Raw genomic sequence first — 22,370 nt, forward strand, 5'->3', positions numbered from 1 at the left:
ATACTAAGAGAAGATTAAGGTAGCACTCTAATGATGCCGATCGGCAAAACGGGCGGTAGAAAATCGCTTCTAGAAAACTGGAAATTCGAAATTTCACCAAAATAACTGCAAACAATATTATACACAGTGATTAACGGCCCGGCAGCCGGATGGGGTCCTAAAAAAACAAACGGTCCGGCAGTCCGAAATAACCCTATGTTCCTCGTTGAATTCAGCTCATATCTATTCCAAAACATTTTTTTTTTGCTGGGAATACCCAAGCGCTGTCTTTTGAATAGATTTATTGGGTTTGGCGTTTTCTATAAACGCTGTACACAGGATATTTACTCCCCGAGAACGGCACAATGGCAAAATGACAATAACAGACAGCACGATATCTGAAATCGCCAATGCGTAAATCCCGATAATAGCTCAAACTCACCTAATCCCCCCATAAAAACTGTCAATTTTTGTTTGAAATAGCCAAGCGCTTCAAGTTGAATAAAGAAATAAAATTTTGCATCATTCTTCGGGGGGGGGGGGGGGGGGACTGGGGACTTTCGTAGAACCCCAACGCCTACGGGAGGGGTGTGTTATAGGGGTCAGGGGGTCGCTTTCGAAGGGGATGGCGACGCGTGCCCGTTTTCGGTAGTATTAAGGGAAGCAAGGGGGGAGCCTAAAACGATAACAGGGTGGCTGGCCCCCCTTGTGTGGTAACATGTGGGAACCTTGCAATTAGACACTCGTCTGTCCTATAGTATACCGAGCATTCGAGAATGAAGTGCGGAAAAGATTACTGCAGGTGGCTAAAGGCCGGCCATGCAAACACGTGTGGCAAGAGGTGCATGGACATCTACTGCAAGGTGCACCTCCAAAGGCTCCGTAAGGGCAGCCCCCTCCCCGTGCCGTGCAAGATCTGCGGCATAGGGACGCCGTCGGAGACGCGGTTGTGTCGCCCCTGCGGAACGAATCGTGTAGGGCAGAGGATGCGCGACACAGAGAGGCGCGCTCGGAAACAGTTTGCACTCGCCCTGTCTGATATTTTAGCCTACGATACGGACAATTTAGAGACTGGGTGGCACAGGGTATACCCAAACATGGACGCTTAGATAGAGAAGATTCTCAATAGCATGCCTGACAAAGAGGCGCCTGCCGTACTAGCAGGGCTGGTCCAGAACATCCTGGACGGGGACATCCCCGAGGTTGTCAAGCACAAGCTGCTTATGCAGGGGGTTTCATAGAAACTAGTGCGAGGCGCGGATCGCCCCTCCGGGTCTCCCAGCCCCGTCTTAGGCTTGGGAGGCGCGAATCGCCCCTCCGGCCCCCCCAACCCCATCTCAAGCAGATAATGTTTCACGTACATCAATAATTGGGGCAATTGCTAGTGTAGGCCGGGGGCCGTTCCGCGTACATAAGGTCGGGGCGAAAAAGCGCATGGATAAATCTACGCAAAACCTACGGAGCGCGGAATGACCGTTTTTCGGCCGTAAATTCGAAGCCGCTGGCGTGGCGTTTAAACCTGAGTTTTACTCACGTGGTGCCCCCAATCCCCAGTTTGGTCGTGCTTGTTTTCATGACTTCGAACTTCTCTCGGGATTTCTCTGCTTAAGCATCGGTAAAAGGGCGATGAATACCGTCGTGTGTTCTTTTTATCGAACGCTCGATCGCCGGCGAGGTCTACGATTTTATGGCAGCCACAGAAGCCTCCTGTTTACGAAATACGGTTTCATAGAGGCGGTCGAACTCTTTAAAACTCCATCTACGAAGGCGTCCTCTTCTTTCCCCTCGGCTGTTACTGGAAGTTTCCAGCCAAGCACTTTAGGTCTAATCCCGTGTTTGAGTCGAGCCGCCATCTTGGGTAATTGAGCTTGGTACTTCATGACATACGTTTTTAAGGACTTTGTGACTCGCACCCTAATAAATGAAGCTGTTATGAAGTATCATGGCTATATTTTTCCAATGATGCAGTTCGAACCCCCAAGGACTTGCAATTAGACATCCGTCTGTCCTGTGGTATACCGAGCGTTCGAAGGATGAAGTGCGGAAAAGATTATTGCGGGTGGCTAAAGGTCGGCCACGCAAACACGTGCGACCGGAGGTGTATGGACACCTACTGCAAGGTGCACCTCCAAAGGCTCCGTAAGGGCAGCCCCCTCCCCGTGCCGTGCAGGATCTGCGGCATAGGGACTGTGTGGCATCGAGAGGCGCGCTCGGGGGTGGTTCGCACTCGTCCTGTCTGACATCGCAGCCCGCAGTACGGTCAATTAGAGACTGGGTGGCACAAGGTGTGCCCAAACATGGGCACACCTAGAGGAGGTTCTCGGTAGCATGCGTGACAAAGAGGCGCCCGCCGTACTGGCAGGGCTGGTCCAGAACATCCTGGACGAGGACATCCCCGACGATGTCAAACACAGGCTGCTTAAGCCGCTCGTACCGGCGAAGGTGTGGACAGACGCAGTCGACCCTTTGCTGCCGGGACGACGGCAAGAGGGCCCGGAGAGCTTAGACCCCGAGGAGTACTATTCTCTCTTCGTCGGCGGCGCCCATCTTCGGTTCCCAAGCGTGGATGCCACTCTTCGGGGCCAAGACATAAGCGCCGGTGTTTACCAGGAGATACGAGATCTTGGTGGAACAGGTGTCATTGCTCTAAAGCCGGTTATGCGGGGGCCTGATATTGATGACGACGGCTCGGTGTGGTGGGTCTCGCACGAGCGAGAGTCTCTGAGGGCAAACGCAGTGTTGCCGCTGTTGCTCGAGATGGTAGACCCCGACCGGCGTTACAGACTCTTTACGGTCGTTGGTAAGGCCCCCGCAGAGCCATTGGCGCCAATCACAGAGGAGGAAGGGCGTTTGGAGCACAAGATCGGTGGGTCGTTAGTCAAAAGGGGGGGCCAAATCGCAGTCGGTGCCCTGGAAGGCATCGATGCGGGTATTTGGGAGAAAGGGCGAGAGTACCTCGTCTACGTGAGAGGGGAGTGACGCCTTCGCTAACTGTGTTGTGAGCTATGTTGCCGACTTCTTGAGGAATCGCGGCACCTCGCGCTCCCTTGGTCTAACCAAGACACGAGGCAAGATCCTCGAGCGATTTGACAAGAAGCTGGCCACTACGGGATGCACCAAAGAAGACCTCTTTGAGATGGAAAAGAAGCTCGAGGTAAAGCTAGTAGCCGTGGACGCCCTGGGTAACGTTCTGTGGGACTCGGGGAAGTACAAGACTAAGACGAGGATCACCATCCCTTGCCACAATAACCACGCCTGGGCGGAGCTTCCGACTGAACCACCTGCGATCGCGACCGTCCACGGCCTAGACTTCGAGGCTGAGGGGGAGCTTCGTTCGTTATGTCAGGAGAAGGCAGCGCCTCGCGCTACCAGTGCCGCCACAAAAACGGGCGAGGCAAAAGTGCGAGAGGTGCTCATTCGCTTTATAAACAGGGCGATCCCCAGAAGCACGAGGATCTGGCTGTGTGGGCGTGTTATAGTCACGCACGAAGGCAAACTGTACCGATCGGGACAAGACGGATGGGCCATCGACAGGGCGTTTACAGACGAGACTGGATATGATCCTCAATGGCTCCCTGATGACCACCCAGCCTACCAAGAGTACACCGAAGCTACGCACTCGATGGGCGGTGCAATAGGGTATCGCTTCAAGAAGTGGACCCAAAGAGAGAACATCAGGCCAACGCCTCTTAAATACAGGGACGTCTGGCGAGCGGCGCAGGTTGAGTCCAAAGTGTGGAATAGCAAGGAAAACTTAGGGGCGCAGTCTCATGCGCACATCGACATGCGTGCGGCGTACCTAGGATGCAAGGACAGCGTCTTCGGCGGCGCCTCGGACGCCATTGATTTGGTACGGAAATACAGTTTCCCTACGAACGTGTATCGTATCGCGGATGTTGCGGGACGGCCATTGAGCGAGGTTCTTCAACTGACCGGGGCCATTCAGCTGACCGAGTGGGGGTTCTCTGAGGCCTGCCACCCCTACACTTCCGGGAGGGTAGGGCAGCACTTGGAACAAAACGAGGGCTGGATCACCACGCCAGAGCTCAAGGACCTGTTAGACTCGGGTGACCTCGTCATGGCCGCGGCGAGGGAGGTGTTGTATAGCGTCGGAAAAAAGGACTCTATCAAGTTCCCCCACTCCATCGCGTGCCGCCCCGGCGGCGAAGACTCGCAGTACCCTGAGGGTCGAGATCTCGCTGTCCGTTTCGTAGGCAAGTGCGCTCGCCATGGCGACGAGTCCTCGATCGTAGTCCGCGACCGTGAAGAAGCCGCGTATCTGACAAACCTCCTTGCGGGCACCGACCACTTAGTTAACTTCGAGCATGCCGACGGGGCTCATCTGATCCAATACAAAGACGGAGTTCGGCGCTCACAATGGTACCATATCAGGGCCTTCGTCTTGGCGTACACAAACATAGCGTTGCGACGCATGTTGAGGCGAATCCCTCGCGAAGGCGTCCTCCGAGTGTGCACAGATGCCATATACGCAAAGGCGGTGCCCAGTGGTGTAAAGCTCGTGGAGCGAAATCCGAGGTATGGAGAGTGGCGCCACAAGAAGCCTGGGTACGAGTGGCGACCCGAAGCGGCTTGGGGTCCGAAGAGGTCGGGATGCTTGGCTAGGGAGCCAAGCACTGCGCCGAGTCTGCCGTGCGATCTAGTGGCCGCAACCTCTGCAAGGATGTATCTAGCCGGCCAGGGAGGATCGGGGAAGACCGAGTGGGCGGTGAGCATGTTCCGCGGCCGCAACGTTGTGGTGCTCACCCCCGAGAACGACCTCGCCTACGACCATCGCAACAACCCGCGCCTCGCGGTGAAGGGTCAAACCTACCACCACTACCTCTGCATACCAGCGGAGAAGCCGATAGAGGAGTGGAGACCTTACGAGCTGGGGCACAAACTCGACCGTCTCGCAGAAGTAATTATCATTGACGAGTGCTGTAAGGTACAGACTAAAGTGCTACGCGCCATCCTAGGGTACCTCGCCACGCGGCCGTGTCAGGTAGTGTGTTGTGGCGACTATGGGCAGGTCCCGCCCTGGGGAGATAAAGAGGGGCCTCACGATATGCTCAAGGAGTGGGCACAAGGGAACATCCGCTGGTTCGAGTCCGACTACCGCTGCCTGTGTGAAGACTGCGGAAAGCCGTACAGTACATGCGACTGCGGCTCTGCCGCGCCCTCCTCCAGGCTCCACGACATAAAGGGCCGGATTTGGTGTCAGCCAGATTCCCAACAGCTTGAGGTGTTTCGAGAGGAATGCTGTATACACCGGCATCTCCCGCGTGCGGCTCGCCGACCAGATAGTCCGTGTCATCGGGGGGGATGACACCCCAGGTGCCTTGGTTCCCACAGGACTGCAGGCTACGCCCAGTGAAGAGCTCATTATAGCGCGAATGAAGCGATACGCTATAGACGACAGGCAAAAGGGTCGAACAAAGTACACGGGGCCGCACCACGTTCTGACGGTAGACCACGTACTCGGCATGATTGCTGACGCGGAAAAGAAGTGCACGCTCAGGGCACTCAGCTTCTGCTTCAGGGGTACACCAAGAGTCATCCCCAATGCTTCAGTATCGACCGGCGGGACGACAGTCAGGGTCACTACAATTGGAATGTCAGACTCACGTGCCTTAGCTGCAATAGAAGGCACAAGCGCTGATCGCGCTAGTGTGACGCTAGGGTGACGCTAGCGCGACCAGCAGATTTCTTTGTTCACGCTAGCGTCACGCTACGCAACTGCGAACGCTTGAAGCCGTGCTTAGAGTACGCCGTGTAATACAACACCGGCTGTCCGGGCTCCATGACCCTCTTTAGTATTGGGTATGCCTTGCTTGTCCTACCACGGGTCCGTCGCTCGCCGTCGGCCCTTGTCCTGAAGGTCTTCCTCGTTTACGGCGAGGTACACCTCCGTTCCGACCTCTAAGCGGACCTCTAAGGGAGGCTTTTCGGCTTTGAGAGGCACGCGCCTCAGCTTTATGGCGTCTTTAGGCGCAAAGCCAGTCATACGAGTCTTCGTTGCGTTTATGTCCGAGATGACGATTGGCAGAGCAGTAACCCACTTGCGATTTGTCTTGCCGGATGCAAGCTCCTTCGAGTACTGCGCACGAAATAGGCGCTGTGCCAGCCAGCGATGGAAAGACTCGGTGAAAGCTTGGCTCCTGTGGTGCCCTGGCTCAGCCCGTCGGACCTCCACCCCGTGGTCTGTTAGCAGCTTTGTGGTAGCACCCTTGAACTCCGTGCCGTCATCAACCATGAAGACTTTAGGCCATGTGAGAGGTCCCTCTGCATAGATGCCAGCGAGTTCGCGGGAGACGACGGCCGCGCTCTTAGTCCTCAGTGGGCGGGCGGCTTAATACCGTGAAGCAACGTCAACGACAGTCAGGGCATACTTGTACACGCGGTCGGTTGGCAAGAATAGCAGGTCAGACTGGTGGATACGGTTTGGTATCTGCTCCGAGAAGTGGGCGTAGGTAGTCGGAGGAGGGGGTGTCTGTGTGTAGCCCCCGACGGGCTGCGAGCTTACCCACTTGCGCACTCGATCTATGGAGGCTGAGCCCTTGGGAAGTTTGGCATGCAGAGCGGTCACTCACTGGAAGCCGCCTCTGGCGTAGTATATAGGGCGAAGGAACGCATCGAGTTCCTCGTCGGGCATGCGCTTGCCGTTCCGGCGTGTATCGCGATACATTGCAATGCGTTGCAACGCATGTATCAGTCTCCAACAGGCGGACGCCGTCTGCTCGGGCGTGCATACGTACTGCTGCGCGAAGCGCTCGGTCTGCAATCATCTTATACGTATACGTATACGCGCAGCATGGAAAAAGGCCGCCTAGACGCAGCGCTGGAACGGTAGCTGCATCACAGCAAGCGGCCAGCTGCGTAGCCGATGGCGACAGCGCCGGCGCCAATGTACGCCAACTCGGCGTTTTTCTGCGTTTTGCTGGGGATGTAGTAGTCGGACAGCTCAGGAGCCCGCATCGACTCCAGGGATTGTTCCGGCCGGGTCTGGTTGTAACGTTTGAGCGCGTAGTCAGTGTCGGTGAAGTTTTGCTTTGCAAGGGACCCTCTCTCGCGACTTTGAGCTTGCCAATCGAGGATTTTTTGTCGCCGCTGTTGGTAGCGTCCATAGTCTTGTTGGTATTTCTCTAGGGCCTTGTCGTGCCTCTCCTTCTCAGATAAGGCAGGGCTCTCATCGTTCGACAGGAACTTTGCGAGGTAGTTGCCACCAACGAACGCATTCGCGTTTAGGACGGCGCCGCCAACCAAAATCGCGATAGAGGCCATGTTTGTGCTTTGCACACTTCACGTGCGTACACTTCACGTGCTGTGTGTATGTATACGTATACGTATACGCATGCGCATGAATTGTGCAAAGCACGCACGAGTCTAATACGCGGCCTACGCACGCCACAGTACACTACTACATGGGCAGGATCTTCTGGTTCTCAAGGTAACCCTTCAAAGCGACAGCATCTGCAACGGCGGCAGTCATTTTTGCGTAGTTCATGGCGTTCGCGGAGGGGTCTTTGGTGAAGTCCTCGCGTAAGACCTTGCGCCCAACCCAGCCGATACCGGCGACGAGGCCGGTTATGACTGCGGCGTCGGTGATTGTCTTTGTAATCTTGCTCTGCTGCGTCGTCGACATATCGGTGCACGGACGTGCGGATATGGGTGGGGCCCTCGTGTCTAAATGTCTGCTTATTCCATGGATAACAGCCGAGATTTGCACTGTCCGGGAGCGCGAAGCGCTGTCGCCGGAACGGCAAGTCGCCGGTCCTTGGTCTGCTGTGCGGATCGGTAGCTCGCTGGTTAACAGCTGGTGTGCGAGTGAACACGGCAGCTAGCTCCCGCCTACGTGTGTAGAGGCCGAACAATGACACTAGAAGACCAGCGACCCCGATAACCGAGCTAGCCGACCAGGCAGAGTTGCTTTCCGGGACTGGTGTGTGTGCGATGCCTTCGGCATCGTCGGCGCGCAAGCCCTCGCGTCCCTGCGGCTCGCTCGGCCCCGGGGCCACCGGCGACTGCACGTCACGAAGTGTCTCTTTCTTCGCTCTGTTAATTCGGTTCCACTTTGCCAAGCGCCTTCCGGCTTCAACTCGCCCAGGGTGTTTAGGTCGGGTCGCGAGTGGTTCGGGGCTCGTGATTCTCTCCGCCAACGCCGAAGGCGTACCTGCAGGTTCTTGATGATGCTGAGCAGCTTGCTCCGCAGCTTGTTTGTCAGGTTCCGTTGACGTTCCGGCAGGCTGGGCACTAGTACTTCCCCGAGATTCCTCCATTTGTGTTGACACGCGGTGTCAACTACTTGGTTGCTGAAGAAGTGGCAAGCTTTCAAATGAACGTCTGCTCTGGGATGGCAGACTCGCCACTGTGCGTATTCCGTTCCGGCAGGCAAACCACTGGTGAGTCCGCGACTGCTACCTCGTGTTGACACCGCGTGTCAGCGCTTGCAGTTCCGGCGGTGTTCACATGACGTGCTACGTGTAACGCCCCGACGGCTAAAGCCATCAAACGACCTGCAGAGCTCAAAATGTGCAGAGCTCGTTGTTGATGATGTAGTCGGACACTAGGTCGTTGTGAAGATCGGCCACACTGTCTATCGGCAGCGCCATGCCTACTAGCTTGGTCGTAAGCTTCAGAAAGCTGTCTGCCAGGGCGTCCGTAGTCCGGCTGGCTAGAGCGGTCTCGTATCGCTTCTCCCTCACCTCCTCGGCGCTCATGCGTTTGACGTCGTCGTGAGTCAGGGCCTTGCCTACCATTTCTCTCGACTTTCCCGAGGCTACGAGAATCGCGAGTTTCTCCCTCGCGTCTGCTATCTCAGTTAGCTCACCTCCGGTTGCCGTTCTGGCAGGATGCGTCGAGCAGTCCAACGACTCGACGGCCGGGAGGCCTGCGGCTCCCCCCTCAAGACTCTCAAAGTGTTCGTCGCTCATCATGCCGTGGCTAAGGTGCACACACACGTTATGCCCTAGGGTGGTGGTTACCGTTCGACTAGGGCGATGGTATAAGGGTGACGCAAGCAAAACTCTAACTTCGAGAACTTTTTCGTCTTGAGCGCCTTCATGTACTCTTTCATCTTCTCTTCTGAGAGCTCCGCGCCGTAGTCATGCAGGATAGCTTTCATTTCCGCCTTGCTCGGGGTATAGAAGACCACCAAGGCCGCGATGTTCTCACGGAACGGCTTCGTGATGCTGGTGAGCTGCTGCGTGATCACCCACACGCTGATACCCACGTGGCGCGCGCTGAACGTCAAGTTGACAAGCTGGTCAGAGCGCCTCTTTACGTCTTTCGAGGCCGCACAGTCGTCGAGTATGATTAGCGTATTAGTGCCTTCGAAGAGAGCGGAGACAAACCTCAGCAGTATGTCGATCTGACCCGCCTCAGGTGCGATGACAAAAAGACGATTGTCGCCCTCGCCGAAGCCATCGTATGTTTTGTTGTAGACAACGGTAGGGCACACGCGTACGATGTAGTCAAACTTGCCCCGGAAAGGGCCGCGCAGCCGGTCCACTACGAATTGGGTCTTCCCGCATGACGTCGGGCCCACGATGAGAGCGTTAAATGGGATGTTTTTCGGGTCCATACCGCTTCGCGCAGAACACGCTCCGGCGTATGTGCTCAGTATTGTATGGACTCTAGCTGTCCGTTCATAAGGTTAATTTGAGCGTCGGCCACCACAAACACGTGACAGTTTACGGTACCCGTGCCGCTCGCCGTGCGTTTTATCTCGAGGTGCACACCGTCGCGGGTATTGACCAATCGGAGACCACCCCCATGGATGGCGCTGTCGTCCGTCGTTCGAAGGTCGATCCACAGAGCAAACTTGTTATCGCCATAGAACGACTCGGGGCCGATTGCCGGGGCGGCAGGCGCTCCGCTGTGCCCCCCGGGGAGGGGCGGACGAACCGCCTTTTCGCTTCCCTCCAGAAATCCGTGGGGCGCAGCCCCTGGCTGAAGACCTTGTTTGGCATGCCGTCGATTGTAACGCGAACGCTCTTGATGTCGGGGTACACGAACTTCTCAGAGTCGCGAGCCCCTGCCGTGTATGGCTCCACAAAGAGGAGCAACAGACCACTCATAGACCTTCGCGGCAGGTTAACACTCTCGTTGAGAGAGTGTCCCTTTGCTAATCACGAAGGTCTTGTGAAGGTTCACTTGCTCGTAGAAGAACGTTGTGCCGTTTTGGTAGGCGGCGGCTGCAGACCGGGCGAGGTTGTCGTCCCTCAGGCTTTCGTATTCCAGCTCTAGATTTTTGATGGCATAGGATAATTTGGTAGCATCGCTTCCGACTACTACCTGGTCAACCGCTGCGAACGTGATCTCGAAGAGCAGCGCCTCGGAGAGCGCCCTTGGGTACAGCACGCCGTGGTCCGTCAGCAGAGAATGGTCTAGCGGGATGGTGTACCTCGCCACGTGGGCGGCGTTTAGAGCGTTCTCCTTGGCGTTACTAGTCGCTTTATCGCCAGCCTTTGAGCGAGGCTTGCGCATGTTTTCTGACTGTATGCCCTGCTCCAGGCGGTCCTCTCTCTCGACCTTGGACAGGTAAAGCTCCTCATACGTCTTGAAGACGTCGTAGCGGTTGGTGTCCTGGAGCGTTTCTCCTGCAAACGTGATTTTCAGGCGGCTCACGAGATTTCGGCCGACGTTGTTCACGAATGTATTATTTGCATGGCCTGAGATGGAGAGATCGAGACCGACCCTCAAGGAGCCAGGCACGAACGTGACGCCTTCCGATAGCTTTGGGACCGCCACATATAGCGTCTCGCTCGAACAGTTCTCTCGGCTTTCAACCCCAGAGGAGTTCTGGGTGTTCGTTGGGGGTCAAGTTTATCGCTGACTGACATCGTATATATATACGTATATATGTATACATAAAGTACGAAGCCGCGTGGCTATGGTGCGGACCGTTAGACATGTCTAATATAGCATAGCACGAGTTATGCGCACGCATCATGGGTGATGTTGACGTTGACATTGACGATACCTTGCCGGGTGCGTCCGCCGATCGCGGGGCGGGGGATGACAAGACGACGCCCCTTATCCCGTTTGACCCCGACGATGGGGAGTCGATCCCAATGACGAGCACGTCGTCGCGTACGCATGCTGCGCATGGCATGGCTACGCTGAAACCTCGTTCATCACAGAGGGTGCAGCGACAAGACTAGGTCTCCAGTCCCTCAGGGAGGAATACCCAGACCTTAACGAGAATCTGCTACGGTTCCAGTCAGACCGGAGGGGAAAGACGCTAATACAGGTTCGCAACCTCGACAAAGGAGGTTGGTCTAAAGCAAGACAGCTGTTCAATGAGGACGGGGGCGTTCGACAGGACGTTGCAAAGCTGAGAGGCTTCAGACTGGCGATGGGGTCCGTGGCAGAGATCATCCAGGAGAACACAGAACGGGTCCAAGAGCTGCAAGGGGTGGTAGCCACAGACAGGGAGACCATCGACGACCCTAACACGTCAGAGAGTAGCCGCCAAGAGGCCCGTGAGCGCAACGAGGAGAGGCTGTCCGAGATTGACGAACTAGAACGCGAAAACCTAGAGCTCGAGAACCAAAAGCCGCTAAGAGAGCGCATCAAAGCCATCTTCAAAAAGTACGGCTTTACCATCACCGGCATCGGGTTGGCCGTAGCGACGACGATCGCGGCCATTGTGACGTCGCTCGGCAAGTCGCTCTCCTCCGTGGCCAGAGGGGTCGGTAACGGGCTAAAGGCCATCGGGAAAAAGCTAGGCGAGCTTCTCCCCGGGCTAGTAGGCAGCATCGCGAACTTCGTGTTTAAGTCTGCAGGAGAAGCGGTGAAATTCCTTGGCGAAAATGCGTGGCTGCTCATTCTAGCCGTAGCCGCGTTCTTGGTTCGTCGAATGCAAAGGACAACCCCGCCTTGAGGGCGGTGTGTTAACTTTTTTCGCCCGTCATGCTATGCGTAGCGTGCGTACGTGGAGAGGGGGCAGGGGCCGCGCCCTCGGCGTGCACTTTCGCAGGGGCGGAATCCTTGCTTTGCCGCCGGGACGGCACGCGGTCGATCCCAGGGTCAGTCGCGTGTTGCACCCTAGGATGCCCGCCGGCCATGTTATGAGCACCGACTGGCTTTGTCTCGGTGTTGATCGCGTTTGCGCCGAGCGTCATGGAGTCCGTGGCTTTCTGCAGCTTATTGTTGTAGCCCACGACGCTTTGCGTGTTTATCACCAGATCGCTCGGCATCAGCCACACCCCTGGTGCGACCGCAAGACTCAGTCTCACCTTGGCCTCCTGCACGGCTAACTGGTACCTTTGCACGCTTTGAGCGATGTCGTTTTCTATGATCGCGTCTTCAAGCAGCTTCGTGAACTCCGCCTGCGCCTCCATTGCCGGCCCACCGGCCCCCGCGATAGAGGAACGGACGTTTACCTGCGCGCCAAGCACTGTGTAGACGAACGCCTCGACCGAGCGATCGAGTCTTCCTATCCCTGCTTTTGTCAGCCCCTCGCCTTTGGGAGGCGCAAACCAGCTATATTGCACCTCCCCGTGGTTGTCGTTGCGTATGTAACCCACCTGCTTCCCACTATTGTACGTCCCACCTTCGTCGCTAAACAGATTGAGGTGGCTCGGGTACTCGTCCGCCGCCGTGTCGTAGCCACGGATCACGTGCACGTTGCGATACCCCTCCCCCGGGTAGAACACAAACACATCGCCTAGCCCGTGGTTCCGCCCGCCTTTCCATCGGAAGTCCGGCTTACGCGGCAAACCGAACTCTGTACATAGACGCTCGAAAGCGGCCTTCTTGTAGGGGTTACCTTTTTGCGTGAAAGGGCTGTCGCCAGGCAGGGGGGCGCCGAGCTCGTAGAGTATCCTCCGGGTGGTAAAGTAGACGTGAAACCTAAGAAATCCACTGATGAGAGAGGGGAGCGTGGCGAAAGCGGGGTCGACTAGGGACACCCCACATCCGGCGGTTGCGCACCAGACCGCAAAGTTGAGTTGCTGTGGCCAGTACCCATAGGAAGGCTCCGATAGCCACCGGCGAGACTCCTTGGCGGACTTGTGCGTGACTACTGTCTCTTTGAATATGTCTCGGACCCTAGTCGTGAATCATTTGTCCTCAGCCACGTGTATCTCCAGCTGCGTGAGCAGTGGGGTGATGTCTGAGGCCGTGCTCTCCACGGGGGTCGCGGGCACGGCGTAGAGCAGCTTTTGCGCGAGGGTCAGAGACCTAGGGAAACCGGTTTTTGCGCGTTTGACTTGTTCGGCTATAGCGTGTTTGATATGTTTGGCTATAGAGGCTCCCGCCGCAACTGCCTCCTTCTTCGTCTCCTCCTCCTCCCTTCGGGGAACCTCGTTTAGCATCCGCCAGCCTTCCCAATCCATGCTCAGCCTATTAAACACGAAGGCGGGCTATGTTCAACACAATGGTGGTCCTACATGCTCTCTTAAGGTGACTTTGCCGAAAATAGAGGCCCTCTACATCTTCTGCGATATCGTAGACCGCACGCAATGCCTCGCCTTAGACAAGCCTTCAAACGTTCTCGCCTGCCTAGAAACCCGCGGGAGGCCGCACGAGAAAGCCGTCTATTGGCCCGACATCCACGTTTGTGTCGCAGCATCTTCCTCTGAGTTTATCTTGAGTATCCAAATATGGATCAGGGATGACCGCGGTAGACGGGTGGACTTTAAGGGCAAGCCTGTTCGCCTCGTATTAGAGCTAACCTAGGTCCGGCGTAACAAGCATGGCAAACAGCGACGTTAGCAGCGGTGCCATATACCCCTCGCTTCCCAGCGTCTGCCCCCGGCAAACGCACATGACGCCTACCGCTCCGGCAAGCATCGGGGGCGACGTGCAAAGCTTCCGACTCCAGAAAATATGTGACACTCAGGCGGTTCTAGACAACGAGATAACGCATCATCGAAAGGTGCGGAAGAAGTATAAGCGCGCCTTTGCCGTTACCCATGCTGTGTCTGTGGCATCCGGCATCGCTGCAGGGGCGCTTTCCAGCGCCGGGGTGGGGGTCTCTTTGAGTGGGATAGGGGTTCTGGTCGGCGGTCCGCTGGCAGGGGTCGCTGGGCTGGTCGGTGTCGTGGGCGCGGGCGCGGGGGTAGTCTCTAGGGGTCTTAGCCAAGGTGGCTAAACACGAAGACACGATAGTTTTAGCGGAGAGTAAGAAAAACTCGATCAGCGAGCTGGTCTCTAAGGCTCTGCAGGACGGGCATATCTCAGACGAAGAGTTTTGGCTAATACTTCAGGAACAAGAGAGATACTACGCGCTCAAGGCCGCTATCAGAGCTCGACACGGCCTCGCACCGCGTGAGAAAAAAAGCGGGAAAGGGCACTCCCTGGAGACACGCGAAAAGATGAAAAAGAGGCTGCGAGAAATTCGCGAGGAGTTCGGGAGCGAGGTGTTCGAGTAAAACTCAGGTTTAAACGCCACGCCAGCTGCTTCGAATTTACGGCCGAAAAACGGTCATTCCGCGCTCCGTAGGTTTTGCGTAGATTTATCCATGCGCTTTTTCGCCCCGACCTTATGTACGCGGAACGGCCCCCGGCCTACATTAGCAATTGCCCCAATTATTGATGTACGTGAAACATTATCTGCTTGAGATGGGGTTGGGGGGGGGCGGAGGGGCGATTCGCGCCTCCCAAGCCTAAGACGGGGCTGGGAGACCCGGAGGGGCGATCCGCGCCTCCCACTAGTTTCTATGAAACCCCCTAGTCCCCCCCCGCTCGTTCCGGCAAAAGCGCGTCGACGAGAGGCTGACAAAGAGGCCGCGAAGCAAGAACCTTGGCGCGAGTTTGACCCGCTTCTAAAGCGCCCAGGGGACTTAGATCCCGAGAAGTACTATTCTCAATCAAGTTAATCAACTCTTTCCGTATCTAAAACGCCATTCTTTACCCGTCTTGTCGAATTACTTATGCTTGACGCGAACCCATGGGATGGATTTTTCACACACTGCGCCTAGGCTCTGGAATTCCTTACATCTGAACATAAGAAATTGCGACAGTTTAAATGAATTCAAGACAATGGTTAAAACCCATCTTTTCAGAAGTGCTTTTTAACATGTTTTAAAGAACCTATCATTTCTAGCATTATATGTTAATATATTTTGAATTGTTTGCTGTTTTTACTTTTTATTTGTTATATCAAGTGTATTTTGAGATGCTATGAGTTAGTTAGTTAGTCTAGTTTAGCTAGTTAGTTAGTTGTTAGTTAGTTAATTAGTTTGCTAATTAGTTAGTTAGTCAGTTAGTTAGTTTAGTCTAAGATACTACATAAGTTTGAAATACTTTATATAAAATATTGTTACCTTATTTTTTATATTGTAAAGCGCCACGGATTTATAGTAGAAGTGGCGCTATAAAAATCGATTATTATTATTATTATTATTTTTCAACCGTCGTGTGTTTGCTGGCTCCTCCAGCGAGCATGCGTTTGTTACGACAAATGAGTCGACCACCGGCGGTACGTTTTTGTTTTATTCCCGCTTCCCCACATTTTTAATCTGAAGCGTATCGTTGAAAGGTAGTAAACGCGTAGGGGCAGAGCGGGGACAACAACTTGGAATGGTAATACGTGGTTTATTCAACACTAACAGGACATTACACATCACCTAGAGCCCATGTTCAGATACATTTTTTATCCTGCACACACAGTACGGAAATACAACCTTTAGGCAGGCAGAAAGGCGAGAATGAAAGACAAACCGTGGACAAACGAAATGCGAACTTAAAATAATAAACTAAGAATAAATAGAGGCATGTGATTTATAATTTGTAGCATATTATTTTAAATCTTCCTACCATTTAGATTTTAATACCCGCCGTAATAGGCATTGGGTTGTGTAATATTTGGTGTGTTAAATAAAGACTGAGTCGAATAGTGAATGGTTCGTTTACTACATTGCTGGTCAACGGTCAGCAAACGACTGACTCGCTAGTTACATCAACAATTAACAATTAAAATCAACTCAAATCACGCGTTACCAAGGTGACGGTACAACATTACAGGTTGGTTTGTATACTTCCCTGCTAGCAGAGGCCTCTTTTCTCTATATTTCGCTTGGCTAAAAAGAGGCCTCTGCTAGCAGAAAATTTGTATACCCGCCTTGATAGGCATTGGGTTAGTTTGACAAGCCCTCACTCGGGCAAATAAACAATCCAGATCGGAGGAGACTTGACCACAGGCAGCCACAAATTTCTGGGAATATTTGGCAACGCCAAACGTCTCGTGTTTTTGTTGACAGCATCGCCAGTCGCCATCGATGGATATCCATGCTAAATCCCCTCTGTAACTCTAGAAAACTGAAGTGAAAATGATCTAACACCAGTGAAAAATACACTTTGAAAGCCGTGAGAACTCATACGAAGGTAATTTAGACAAGTCGTAGCCATACCTGTCAACCTCCGAAAATCTCAAGGCTTGATAATTTCTTTGGGTGAGGGGTGGGTATATTCTTTTTTTGGGGGAGGGAGGGGTATAACCTCGCCGGCGTTCGCCGTAAAGAAAGCTTTCGCGAACAAATCCACTTATAGATCTCACGAGGGTGTTAGATAAATTGCGCTGCGCACGGGAATTATTGTTTTAAATATCTTAATAGAAAATAGGCAAAATGACGATTTTCTATAGAATAATTTTTCGGAAACGATGAAAAAACTCTAAAAAGCGGGAGATTTGATACTAAACGCGGGAGAGCCGAGAAGGGGTCCAAAATCTTGAGACACCCGCCTAATGCGGGAGAGTTGACAGGTATGCGTAGCTTGAACTTACCAAAAAACCTCCAAGATACCTCGCCAAGAATAAGAAGAGTCGAAACCACATAACGCCGAGTACTTTACTAAACTGGCGCGCATGCACCGTTATGTAACAGGAAACCCACACAAAAAAGACAGTCGACTACAAAATTAGACTTGCTCTCCGCTCTCTGCGCTCGCTCCGAGCAATGAGTGAGTCTATCAAGGGCTATCCGTTCCATATTCTGTTAGCATTAGTTCTAAAAGAGTGTTTCTTGACCATTATTTTCTTCACCTACTACAACACGACTGGTATAAGCAGCTTCATGATCTTCCATAGTCTCAACCTGAATACAAAAATGGCTCCCATCCGACGGAAGAGGTAAACAGAAACAGAGATGTACAAAAAACACAGCCGCCCCAAGCAGAGTGACCGCGCCTGTCACATAGAACGCCAGGGAGTAAGAACCAGTGCGATCTGCAATCATACCTGGGACAGATAAATTGTGATAAGAATTTCAGAAAGCGGCAGTTTCATAAATGCAAGGGTAACTCTCAATTCGAGCAGGGGTGAAGAGGGGGGGGGAGCTGAGATAAGTACTGTACCCTCATCGCACCTGCGATAGCGGGACCGGCAACGCTAGATAATGACGTCACCATCTGAGCCTGCCCGAACGCCGACGGACCTCTTTTCAGGTCAACACTGTTTATAAACAAAATATTGATAGTCACTTTGTACGCGCCGTCTGCAACCCCATAAGCCACTGCGAGAACCGCCAGGAAAGTAAAGGTCGAAGCCAACGTCAGCAAAATAGTGACAACTCCTGATAGGACAGCTGCTGCTTGATTGACGTGCCTCGGTTTGATGAAACTGACGTCACACAGGCGTGCGGAAATGAGGCGGGAGATAATGCTGCTGATGCCAATGAAGACGAATAGAAGAGAGCCTTTCTGGGCACTGACGCCTTGCTCCGCAGAGTACTTGATCTATGAGATACACATTATAGAATAGTCGAAACACAGCACTATAAACACATGTTTTATTTAGGGGGTGGAGGGAAACCTCAGGGATGTGGGTCGTAACATGACTCAAATTTAGATTTGAGCACATATCAGTCAAATTTGTTTTAAAAACTGTCGTTTTTCTAGCTCGCTCGGTCATTTTCTTATAAGGAACTACATACCATATTTGGGAGTCCCGCTTTAATCAATTTTATGCTTTTTTTATCGCTCTGGAACTTTGTAAGTCGAGAATTTCCACGTAAACTTGCAGGAATTCGTGTTTACTACGATATTGCTGGCAGAAGCTGGCAGCCATCTTGGAAATGGAGCCTAGTCCCTATCGTTTTAGAATATCACCCGCGCGCTCGCCCCTTTTAGACCATTTAGAAAAACGACAGCCATTGATTGATATGCATTTTGCACAAGATTACCGTTCTTAATTCTGTTGCACTAGCGCCTACACTGGGGTCAGGGCGTGATGAACAGTAGAGGGCTTGTCGTGACTTTATTTATTTAAAGCCTGAAGTCTTGGACACCTAGGGAGCTAATAGTGAAAATCACGATTTACTTACGTACTTACCAAGTTAACAAAAGGCGCCATATGACCAAAGCTACTGATAGAAATAGCCACAACTGCCACAGTGAAGTCCGGATATTTCCACACGGACAAGTCAAACATTCCCCTACAAGGGGACTCCGTGGCGGCTCCTGCCGATGCGGCACTAGCATTGTTGGCCAGCGGTACTTCCACATTTGGATCATATATAAACGTTAGAAGCAGAAGCAGCACAGCCCCTGTAGCGAAAACGCGAAACGTGTCTCTCCACCCGAGGAAGTCTATCAATAACTGAGATAGCGGTCCGAACACTAGCACGCCCATAGCCAGATGATAGTGTTTATCGAAGTACCGGCGCACTGAAATGAAGGATGCGCAAATAGAACAAGCGTTGCCAAACCCCATAAAGAGGCTGTATGTGAAGTATAGAGGGTATTAGACCGGGCTAGGGAGCTCAGTACCAGACCCAATAGCGAGGAGAGAATCCCTATGCCGTTCGTGACGCGACATGTCCAGCGTTCGCACAAGTTGCTCGCGAGAACACACCCGAGGAGCGTGAAACCAACCGATGTCGATCCAACGAGCGCTGTGCAAAGAAACGTTTATATGGTGTTAGCATATGGACCCACTCGTAGCCTCTATTTTGATGGCCGATTAGCCAAGGGTCGAGTTATCCTCAATAAAATAGCTGTATGTAATTTAAGGAAAATCATAAAGGGAGAATAGAAAATGGATAAAAAATTTAGTGAATTTAGTGTAAAAACTGCATAGAAACCTAGCCTTCACAGGTTTTGAATGACGTTATTGAAAAAAATAATTTCCAGATTCGTCATTTTTGTTCAAATTAGAACCTGTTTTGGGGTAAAAGATCTAGCTTGGAAGGATATTATGGGTTAGGTTCTTATACGCGGAGTTTTAATGTAGCAATATGTCAAGCTCTCACGAAGGACTATTAGGTAAAGCTGGTGAACATCAGTTAGACATTCAATCCCTCCTGTTAACGAACACTTTTGCAAGTCAAATTCTTCAGACAAAGTCTATAGATAAAGCATTAGCAGACACGTCTATATAACGGGTGCTCGTTACACAGAGGTTAATAAAGCCATAAATGCCCCCTTATACCTGTGAGTTGTCTGTTACTTCCCAAAGATTCCATTAGCGTGGGTAAAAACACACCAAAACTGAAGACCAGTCCAGCCATCACCACTGAGCATGCGTAACCATAGGCCAGAACCAGCCAAGCCCATCGGCCGTCTCTTGGATGTGGTGGGCTGGGTAGCCTGTGGTGATGGCGCAAGGAAGGCATAAAGCTGGAGAGAAAATCGGAACATGATATTATCGTTCTGGGCAATACAACCATTGGCCCGGAGTATTTGCTTCGGTTGTAGTAATAACCAGTTTTGTTAGTATGACAAGACGCAAACGATTTTAACTGAAAGTACCCCCATAGGAATATGTGTATGGTACGCATTTCATTGGGGATTTAGAAGACCAAGCGTTGTAATCCTTTTAGTGTGCCTCAGTGTAATCCGCGCTGTCGTCAAAGTTGACAAATTGATTCAATAAAACGATAAAAGAATAGAATCGGTACATATTATAACTTTTGAAACATATTAGAACCTCTTTAGTAGCCGCCCTGACGAAGGACTGCAAGTAGAGTCCGAAACGTTGGAGTCTTTCGACTTCTGTTTTCCCTTAACTTTTTATAAACAACAACGAATATATATGCCGTCAAAGAACGCCGCTTTACAGAAATCACTTGGAATAACAACGATCCTTAGTCTATATACTTCAGGGGCCTACTCCCCGTGTACGTTGCGGACGGTGTTTGTTGTGGCGAGTTAACTGTAAATCAAAGAGATTGAGTGAAAAAAAAAATATTTATTTCAAGCCTGTGAAACAGTGAAATAAAGTCCTGGTAAAATTTTACCATACTTTGTACACTTGCAAAAGGGGCCAAAACGATACGTTGGAAGTATAAAAATACTAAGGGAATCGCAAGTCCTGGAGGAACTAAGCATAAATTAAATTCAAAAGCAAAAGAAGATGTATCGAGATGGAGGGGGTACTAAATAGCGCTTACCAGCACGGTTAAGAGCACGACAAATTCGTCACGACACACAAGCAAATCTGACACTGAAAAAGAAGCTACACTGAAAATCGAGAACTTACAGTTTAGATCATTTGCGTCTCCCCAGGAGCGGGGGGGGGGGGGGGGGGGGGGGGCTAGATTGGGATGGTCGTCGTAGCCAGTCTAGCCCCGCCCAGCTTTACAGGAGACCACGGTTGCAAGAGAGTTTATATCGTTTATTTTAATCAAGGGAACCTTTTTTTCAAGTGTTTTCTAAAATACAGAACAAGTGTAAGTGTCGATACAGAACAAATGACTGTCGCTCATTTTATTCTTTTCTTTTGCAATTTTTAGTGTCAATTCCTAACGTGTGTCAATTCTAAGCAAGATTTAAAGACAACTAGCATCTGCATGTTTTAGGCAAAACGCTGCCCAAATAACTTATCTGACTTTTTATCTTTATACAGTACACTGACAATGGCTTATTTGATTCAACTGTTTATACAGATATCTTTAAATGGATTGCTTTCTATTTAAGACTCACCTTATACTTATATGCTTTTAGCTCTCCTTTAGTTGAGTTACCTTATTCTTGATAGTGCGGGTCATGCGAGACCGTATAGCTCTGTTGGACATAGCCTACGTGATATTATTCGCAAAGAACTTAAGCTCGTCGGTATGGCCGCCGGCGATATCAGCGATGTTGTTGCGTGGCTGAACTTTTTTAATGACAACCAAACGAGCAACAGAAAGCAGCCTGTCAACAGGGAAAAGACGAGCATCCCAAAGGAAATTTCAGAAATTAAAGAACTTGAGTTATTCAAGAGAAAACTCTTAGTGTCTGCCTTGGCCGTTGAAAAGGAGCTGGGGAAAAATACCGAAGCCACATTGACATACATGCCAACATTCAAAGTTAAGAAAACCGGAGATTTTGACTTCAGCTGCAATTTGTTACTAAACAAAGTTTTAATTCCAATTTTTGCCACTAGGGGGGTCTGCCAACACAACAAAAACACCAACAATGTCAATTCTTTACACAACATTTTGTAATTTAAAAAAAAATTTCAGATGTAACTTATTTAAACACAATCTCATAATAAAGTATTCAATGATACATTATACATTTTTTTGAGTTTGATGTAAATACATAGGGGTTATTTGCCGGGTGGGAGGTCCGTATCGTGATCGAGGTCTTGAAAATACTGACCGAGGCCGAAGGCCAAAGTCCGAGGTCACGGTATTTCACGATACGGACCGACTTTAACCCGGTAAATAACTAATGTATTTTTTTTCTAGCGCCAGCGAAAACACACTTTGAGCGAGAAGCGCTCGCAAAATATCAATTCTCGGACCGAGGGCAGATATAGGAATCTCCGAACCGCTCTTTTAGCCAATCAGAATGCAGGATTCGTTACCGTGACCGCTAAAAAAATAAATGCATGTTTTAGCTATTGGAAATAAACTCTTGTTATACAAATGCCGGAAAGATAATTCACTCACATAGATGCCGCGGATCAACTTTGACTGTAGAGACTTTTCCGGGGTAAAATTCGGCTGTCAACGCAGGCTACTTTGACTGCCGTTTCCTAACTGTTAACACGGTCTCAAGCGGAAAAGGTGCATTTTTAAAACATTTTAAACCAAGAAACTAAAAAACAGGATGTCATTTTATCAACCGGAGATTAACCTAAGAACCCGGAGTCTCCGGGTGAAAACCTTAGTGTTGGCATGTATGCATTGATTGATCACATCGCCGCCCAGGTCAAGTAGGCCAACTTGAGAGCTTCTCGACCAGAACGCAACAATAATGGGAATATGAGAGGGGAAAATTAAAAAACAATCTCTTTCTAAAAGGGAGGAAATTCTAAGTACGGCTTTGGAGCTCCCGCACGCGCCGCTCGAGCGGAGCCCCATACCTAAGAAAAAGTGGCATATAAAACAAATATGGTAATCCATCGACTCGAGTTTTCATGATGCGATGTCCGTCCGTCCGTCCCCTAAAAGCATCGTATGACAACCAAACTTGGTATGTGACATGTATGTGTCAAGGGGGTGCCCCAATATAGT

The 22,370-nt window shown here is 51.5% G+C and overlaps 1 protein-coding gene across 1 annotated transcript; it reads right to left on the reverse strand.

Annotated features, from left to right (window-relative positions):
- Window positions 1–15,502: 15,502 nt before the first annotated feature.
- LOC5511864 (monocarboxylate transporter 10) lies at window positions 15,503–21,599 on the reverse strand. Its single transcript, XM_001632178.3, is given in 6 exon segments — window positions 15,503–17,164; window positions 17,407–17,661; window positions 18,257–18,663; window positions 18,666–18,818; window positions 19,355–19,542; window positions 20,848–21,599. Coding segments are annotated over 5 exon segments (1,005 nt in total). The 5' UTR covers window positions 19,539–19,542; window positions 20,848–21,599; the 3' UTR covers window positions 15,503–17,158.
- Between the last annotated feature and the right edge of the window lie 771 nt (window positions 21,600–22,370).

The sequence above is a fragment of the Nematostella vectensis genome, chromosome 7 (genome assembly GCF_932526225.1).
Source record: "Nematostella vectensis chromosome 7, jaNemVect1.1, whole genome shotgun sequence".
Lineage (NCBI taxonomy): Eukaryota > Metazoa > Cnidaria > Anthozoa > Actiniaria > Edwardsiidae > Nematostella > Nematostella vectensis.